Raw genomic sequence first — 8,606 nt, forward strand, 5'->3', positions numbered from 1 at the left:
GTTTATCAGAAGGCTACGAGAACCTTTACTCACCACTAGGTGACAGTAATGCCAATTTTAACTTGCGAGAAATATTACATGGGTCAAATAACTATATCCCAAAAGAATTTATGGAATGGGATGATGAAGAAGAGAAAAACGCTTTACAGATTTATGCTGCTGCTGCTGATGATGATAATGATGAAGAGGAAAAAGAAGACGAAGAAGAAGAAGAAGAAGAAGAAGAAAATGATGACGATGATGAGGGAGATGAAGAAGATACGAAAAGAAAGAATCATAAACGTGTACCAAATAAGACTAACATGAAAAAACCGAATAACATTAATAAAGCTTGTGATAATAATAATAATAATAATAAAAATAAAGTTCAACAAGAAGAAAAAAACAAGAATACTAAGAACCCAAAAAATAATGCTAATAAAAAAAATGTAGAAGAAGAAGAAGAAGAAAAACATAAAAAGGTAAATAATACAAATGAGAAAAAAAATAATGATAATAATCAAAATAAAAAAGAAAAAGAAAATCAAGGAAATAATAATGATATACCAGCATATCAAAGAATTGATTATAATAATTTGTCTGTTCAAATTACCTTAGAAGAGTTTGATGAAGTATTCAATTCCTTGAATACACTTTTAAGCATAAAAGAAATGTCTAATTTATGGAATCAATTAAGAGGAATAGAAAGATCATTATTTGAAGACACCTTGAGTGATTTATTTACATTTTATCATGAATTATTAGAGACATATCAGTTTACCAAAGAAGAAACTGAAAATATCTGGAAAGAATGCCTTAATAATGCCCTACACAGTCAAAGTGCTGTTGAAACCCAATGTAATGTAGATTATAGTGGTTTTATTAAGAAGAAAAAATTGACTCAAGAAGCATATAAAAAATATGTCACTGAAAGTAGAGAGGAGTTTGCAAAATTAAGAGAACAAATTCATCATAAGGGTGAGACATATCTAAACGAACAATTTGCTCAATATAGAAAAGAAAAATGTCGTAAATTAGATCGCGAAAGTAAGAAAAAAAATAAGGAAGAGGAAAAAGAAAGAAAAAAAAAAGAAAAGGAAGAGGAAAAGGAAAGAAAAAAAAAAGAAAAGGAACAAGAAAAAGAAAGAAAAAAAAAAGAAAAGGAAGAGGAAAAAGAAAGAAAAAAAAAAGAAAAGGAAGAGGAAAAAGAAAGAAAAAATAAAGAAAAGAAAGCAAAGGAAAATAAAAATAAGAATTTTAAATAAATAAATCATAATAATTTGAATTATAAATAAGTTAAGAAATACAATCATATATGTAGATATGTATAAATTATATATTTATTGAAATAGAATAATTTTATAATAAATAAAAAAACAAAAAAAAAAAAAAATTGTATTTAAAGTGGGCGAAAATTAGTGTATATTTTATAAAATATATAATACCATGTAATATATATATATATATATACATACATATAACTTTTACCTCCTTTTTTATATAATATATATGTATAATATATTCTTTAGGTTTTTATGTTAATAATTTAATTTTATGTAAATTATAATATTTTCATACACCTGAATAATATATATACATATATATATATTATAACAAATCTTATGTTGTGAAAAAGTTTTTATGTGTGCTTTTTTTATTTAATAAAAAAAAAAAAAAAAAAGGAAATTTATTTTATTTTTTTATGTTATATGATGTATTTTTATGCTTTATTTTATTTAATTTTTTTTTTGTTTTATTCCGAGGAAAATAAAATGAAAATTTATTAATATATAATATATATAAAATGATTCTTTTTAATTAATTAAGATATATATTTGTATAATATGCATTTGAGCACATATATAATATAATTTTTTTTTTTTTTTTTTATTTATTTATAATTTTTAATTTTTTTTTTTTGAAAACATATTTGTGCTAATTTTTTTAATCACTTTTAAATGGGAAAAAAGAAAAAAATATGTATATATCTATTTATCTGTACCCTTCTGTTTATATTTTCTTCCTTGAGTATATTTTTAAAGGAAGATCAATTAATTATTATGAATTATATTTTTTTTTTACTATAAAAACAATTAAGTAGATTTTTATGCTATAATTATTAAGGAAATGTCTACATGATATATTATAATATTTATTTTATATTGTATGACAATTTCTACATATCATAAATTTGTTTCAAGGCATAAAACTGATCCTTCAGTTATAAACCTTATACTAAGACACAAGATATAATGTATTATTCTTAAAAGGTAAAAAGGTTATATGTATATATATATATATATATATATATTTATTGATTATTGTTTTTAATAATTATTTATAAGTGCCTTAATTAAAAAAACATACAAACAGATATGTATAGAATGACAATTTGCTTACATGTCTTTCCTTAATGTGTGTATATTTTATAATATATATATATATATATATATATATATGTTCTATTTTTATATGTATGCTTAAATTATTATTTGTAGTGTATTACACACATAGAACAGTTTTTTTTTTTTTTTTTTTTTATAAGCATATTAATATATGGATTATTAAAAAAAAAATATTATATATATATATAAAGACACAAATTAAATAATTATGTTTATGTATGATTAACATTTTATGTGATATTACTTCCATAATAATATACATATATTTATATGAGAAAAAGAGAGGATATATAAATAAATATATATATATATATATATTTATTTATTTATTTAAAATTAAAAAAAAAATGAAAAAATAGATAAATTTTTAAATATTGTTAATGATATTTTTTAATCTAATTATAACATTTTTAAGAAAATAATTTTTTTATATATTCCGTATATGCTGTTTTCTTTTTAATATGTAAGGCCTAATAAAAATATATAATAATTATATAAAGTTGTCAAAAATTATAAAGGTGAAATATTCATTTTTTTAAACTATATATATATATATATATATATTTTATTTTACATGTGTATTTCACTTAATATTTAGTATGTTTTTATAATAATTTCATATGTATTATTATAATATATTTATATATATGTTTTATTGATTTTTTTTTTTTTTTTTTATGTGTAAAATTTTTATAATATTATTCACATGCATAAATATTTTATAAATGTGTTATGTAATATGTAATATTGTGCAATTATAAAAAAAAAAAAAAAAAAAGAAATTAAATTATACCGTTCCTATATAATAATAGATTTATTCTATGAATAAATATGAATTTTTTTTGTTAAATTTATTTTTGATTTTGTTTTATTTAGAAAGTGCACATTAATATTACATAATCCATAAAATATATGGGAATAATTAAATATATATAGTTATTTTTATGAAATAAAAAATTTATCGAATAGTATAGATTAATATTAATATTATTTTTATATGTAATAAAATTATATTTTATATGTGTTGTTTGTATTATACTATTTTATTTGTTTATTATTATTATTATTAATATATTGTATTATTTTATTTTTTTATATTATTTTTTTTTCTGCACAAATTTTTTTTGGTCAAAAAATAATTTAAGAAGCATAATTTACTATATTATACGTATTTTTTTATTATATTAAAAATGTATTTATATAAAGGTTTTAATAAATGTGTTACTATTAAAATGTAATATATGTATGTATATATATATATATTTGTTTTTTATTATTTTCTTCATTTTTTTAAAAAACAACTAATTGACTTTCCCTTTTTATACGTTGTGATATATAATATATATATTCATTTATTTTATATTAATTTGTTTTTAAATATTATATATTTGTCTTTTTGAATATTATAAAGAAAAAAAAAAAGAACATATAATATTATTATATTATTGTCTTTTGTATACATACATATATATATGTGTATATGTATATTTAACAATATGTATCTTTTAAGTGATAGTTGTTAAAATTTTTATATTTTTAACACGCTTTAATATATAATTAATAATAGTAGTAACTTTGTTAATTAAAAAAGTGTAATATATATATATAAATATATATATGTTTTATCTAGAAGAGAAAGTAGATAATATGTTTAAATTTTTTATACCTAAATGTTATTCTATAGTTATTCTTGCTGGCACATTGTATATGCTCCTTCACGTAATCTAATAAAGGATATTAAATAATATATATATATATATATATATATGTATATATTTATATATTCATTCATTTATATATATATATATATATATATATATATATATATTTCTTTATTTTTTTAGAATGTGTCATTGATAAATCAAGATAATGGTTTTCATATTATCCCAGTTAATAATGTATTAAAAAGAAAACTATATGAAATAAATAGTGTAGTTAATGATATAAAAATTTCTGAGTCTTTAGAAAATGTAAATGATTCGGTTAATAATACAGAGAACGAAATAAAACTTAAAGTACAAGAGATATTATCTCATAATGATAATAATTTTAATTTATTCAAAAAATATGAATCTATATTTTCAGGCTTAAATAATGATGAAGTTTATAAAACTTATGAACTTTATTTAACTGATGAAAATGTTAAAAGTAGATTTAACAATATGAAAGATATTGAATATAATAAAGAAATAAAAGAATTGAATGAAGAAACACTTAATAAGGAGACCTTAAGACATATATGGATAGATATTAAATCAAATGAAGAACATAAATATTTTAAAATGATTAGAAATATATATAATATGTTAATGCATATGAAAGTAAAATATAAGGAAGTTAATATTTTTACAAATGATCTATGGAGGGAATGTTATTCAAATTATCTTTCTGAAAAAAAAAATGTAGAACATTTCTTGAATGAAATGTTTAATGATTGGTTTCTTCATAGTAATATTAAATTAGATGAATTCAAAATTATTATATTAGGTACAAAATTAATTTATAGACGTTTATTAAATTATATTGAAAAAAAAAATAAAGGAATTATAATTAATGCATTCAAAGAAAAAATAAAAGAAAGAAAATTACCAAACAGTAAAATAGAAGAAATGTATAAAATTGACTTTGAAAGGAAAAATGAAAAAAAGAAAAATAAAATGTTGAATTATTATTTAAAAAAAAGAAATTATTATCCAGAAATGAATGATCAAATATTTATCAATGATGACAAGTATATGACTGATGTGAATTATTATTTGGATGGAAATAAAAATGAAAAAAAATATATATATGACGATGTTGATGAGACGGATGAGTATGATACAAAATTATTATTCGATGAAAAAATGAATGAAGATATGATAAAAACAGAAGAAGATATAATTAAAAAAATTGATGAAAAAGTTACAGAACAATATGATGAAGACAATGTATCCGAATTAGGAGAAGATAATGTAGCTAAAACAATAGAAGATAATGTAGCTAAAACAATAGAAGATAAGGTAGATAAAAAAATAGAAGATAATGTAGCTAAAACAGTAGAAGATAATGTAGCTAAAACAGTAGAAAATAAGGTAGCCAAAACAGGAAAAAATAAGGTAGCCAAAACAGTAGAAAATAAGGCAGCTAAAACAGGAAAAAATAAGGTAGCTAAAACAATAGAAGATAAGGTAGCTAAAACAGGAGAAAATTATGTAAAGGAATCAGGTAAACCTAATGTTAAAGAATTTAAACAAAAAGTTGAAAAAATGAAAATTCATGAAGATAAAACAAAACATTATGTAAAGGAAAAAGAAGATAATAAATATGATGAAAAAACTATGGCAACAATTTTTGACGGTACATCATCTTATACTGATAGTTCTTCTTTATTTAGCGACCATTCTTCAACAAAGGATAAAAATAGCCACACATATTCATCAATTCTAGAAGAACTACCAGATGCAGGTGAAACACAAGGAGTGATATCATACGTAAAAGACAATGATTCTGTTTTCAAAATACAATATCTTACTAATAATAGACCCATAGTTTATGAACAAACAAAAGATGCTGGAGAAACACGTTTCAAAGTTGTAAAAAATAAAAAACATAGAAAGAAGAAAAATATCCGAAAGAGCCTTGTCTAGAGAAATATTTTTTCAATAATATTTAAAAATAATAATGAAATGGGTTATATGTATATAAAAGTAAATATAAATAAATATAAATATATATATATATATATATATATATATATATATATTTATTTATTTTTTTATTAATTAAAGGGGAAACATCAATATGGTTTTATATATCTATTGGTGAACATTTTAATAAATAAAATATTTTTTGTGTACTGTAGAAAAGTATATAATATTATGCATAATATGAATACATGAAAATAAATATTTATTTTTTATTTATTTTGTTATTTGTTTTTTTTATTATTTATTTGTTATTTTTATACTTAAATATTTTTTTTTTTTCAATGTAAATAAAATGAATAAACTTTTTTTAAAAAATATATATATATATTATATAATCAGAATAAAATACATATCTTTTTATATTATAAAATAAAAAATATTAGTACAATATAAATTATTTATTCATTCGATAAATAAATACATACAAACATTATATTATATATATATATTTATATAAATATTATTTTCTTATTTTTGAAGATGTTTTTTAATTTTATTATAAAATCCATATATTTTATATATTCACATTTATATGTTTATATATTTATATATTTGTTTATTTTTATTTTTATTTTTTGGATCTAAAATATAAATTATTACATTGAAATGAAAAAATTAATTATTATAAATAAATATGAAATATTATGTCTCATAGATAAAAAACTTTGAAAGCTTTCATTTTTTTAAATTGGAGGAGAGAAAAAAGAAAAAGAATATATAAAAAATATATTAATATTAATGGAATCATTTGATTTATTCTAATTAATATGATAATATAATATAAATATAATATATAATATATATAATATATATATATATAAAATGAAGGGATTAAGCATTTCTATGTCATAATATATTAAAAAAAATATATAAAAAAAAAAAAAAAATTAAATAAAAAATTAAAAGCTATAAAAAAATAAAAATAATATAAATAAAATATATACAAAATGAATATTTTTTTTTTTTTTTTTTTTTATGCATATATACATTTTGATATAAATAAATAATTATTCTTTTGCATGGCTTTTTTTTAAAAATTTTCTTTATAAAAATAATTATTAAAAAAAGAAGAAAAGTTATTAAAAATATTATATTATAAATATATTTATATTTTATAATATATTTTATAAAAACTATATAAAAATATTTTATTATTATAATATATATAATATTATATTTTATATATATTTTAATATATAAATACATTTTATTAAAATATCTCCTTTTTTTGTTTTCTTTTATTTGTTTTTTTTTTTTCTCTTTATTTTTGTTCTTATTTTATTATTTTATTTTTATTTATTTTTTGGTAGCAAAGGATATATTATATATAAATATATTTATAATATTTTTATTATTATATTTTATATATATATATATATATATATATATATATTTCAAATATTTAAAAAGAAAATTTAATATTATATGTTATTTAAAAATATATATAAAATAATTATATTTAAAATGAATATAAATAAAAAAAAAAAATATATATATTTTTTAAAAATATATATGAAAAAAAAACATAGAATTTAAAATATAAATGAATAAAAATTATTTTTTTCTCCTTTTTTTATAATTAAAAAAAAAAATAAATAACAAACGAGAAAAAAATATATTTATTTTGTAAAAATTACATTTTTATATTTATATACAAATAGAATTATTCATGCAAAAAAATAAAAATTTTAATGAATTTTTAAAAAATATACTTTTTTTTTTTTTATATAATATATATATATATATATATATATATATATATCTTGAAAAATAAAATAAAATAATATTATATATTTAGTTATATAACAGCAAAAATATTCGTTATATAAAAAATATTTACAAGAATGATTTAAAAAAAAATAGAGTTATTCATGTAAATATTTTCTTTTATGTAAATATAAATATAGAATATATCTATAAAATCTTACAACAACAAAAAAAAATTTTATAAAGCCTAATAAATACATAATATTTTTAATTATATAATATATTTTATATTATTATTAGATATATAATTATATGTTAAAATTTATAAAAGATGACCAGGCTTTTTTTTTTGCCGCTTGGATGTTTATAATTAAAAGTTTTACTAATAAGAATAATATATATAATTTTTAAATATATTAATATAAAAATTATAATATTATTAATAGTAATATTTATTCTATGTAAATATATATATATATATATATATATTTATATTTCATTTATTATATTTGTTTTTGTGTTGTAAGAATATGCGTAATTTTTTTATTTTATACATATTTTACTTTTTTTTTTTTTTTTTTTTTTTTTTATAGTTACATGTATGTATATGTATATATTTAATATATAATTTATATAATTAATAATAAAAATAATATGTTTATGATGTGGAATAATTCTTAAGTTGTGATTGTTTTTGTATAATTTTGTTATAAAAATGAAAATAAATTTATAACATTTTAATATTCAAGTTATATTATAATCATTATAAATAAATAAATATATATATATATATGTGTATGTATTTATTTATTTAAAATATAATTAT

At 16.3% G+C, this 8,606-nt stretch overlaps 2 protein-coding genes across 2 annotated transcripts in view; both read left to right on the forward strand.

Moving 5' to 3' along the window:
* The window catches only part of PGSY75_1476200 (exported protein (PHISTb)), a gene marked incomplete at both ends in the record, with an annotated part of 1,702 nt that extends 458 nt beyond the window's left edge, over positions 1-1,244 (forward strand). The window contains one exon of the mRNA XM_018788437.1: positions 1-1,244. This exon is cut by the window's left edge and continues 64 nt beyond it. Within this exon, the coding sequence (XP_018639809.1) occupies positions 1-1,244 (1,244 nt within the window).
* A 2,757-nt stretch (positions 1,245-4,001) lies between these two features.
* Positions 4,002-6,013, forward strand: PGSY75_1476300 (exported protein (PHISTb); the record flags this gene model as incomplete). Its single annotated transcript, XM_018788438.1, has 2 exons — positions 4,002-4,103; positions 4,229-6,013. 2 exons carry the CDS (start codon positions 4,002-4,004, stop codon positions 6,011-6,013), a joined length of 1,887 nt encoding a protein of 628 aa, XP_018639810.1.
* Positions 6,014-8,606: the final 2,593 nt, after the last annotated feature.

Source organism: Plasmodium gaboni, chromosome 14 (genome assembly GCF_001602025.1).
Source record: "Plasmodium gaboni strain SY75 chromosome 14, whole genome shotgun sequence".
Lineage (NCBI taxonomy): Eukaryota > Apicomplexa > Aconoidasida > Haemosporida > Plasmodiidae > Plasmodium > Plasmodium gaboni.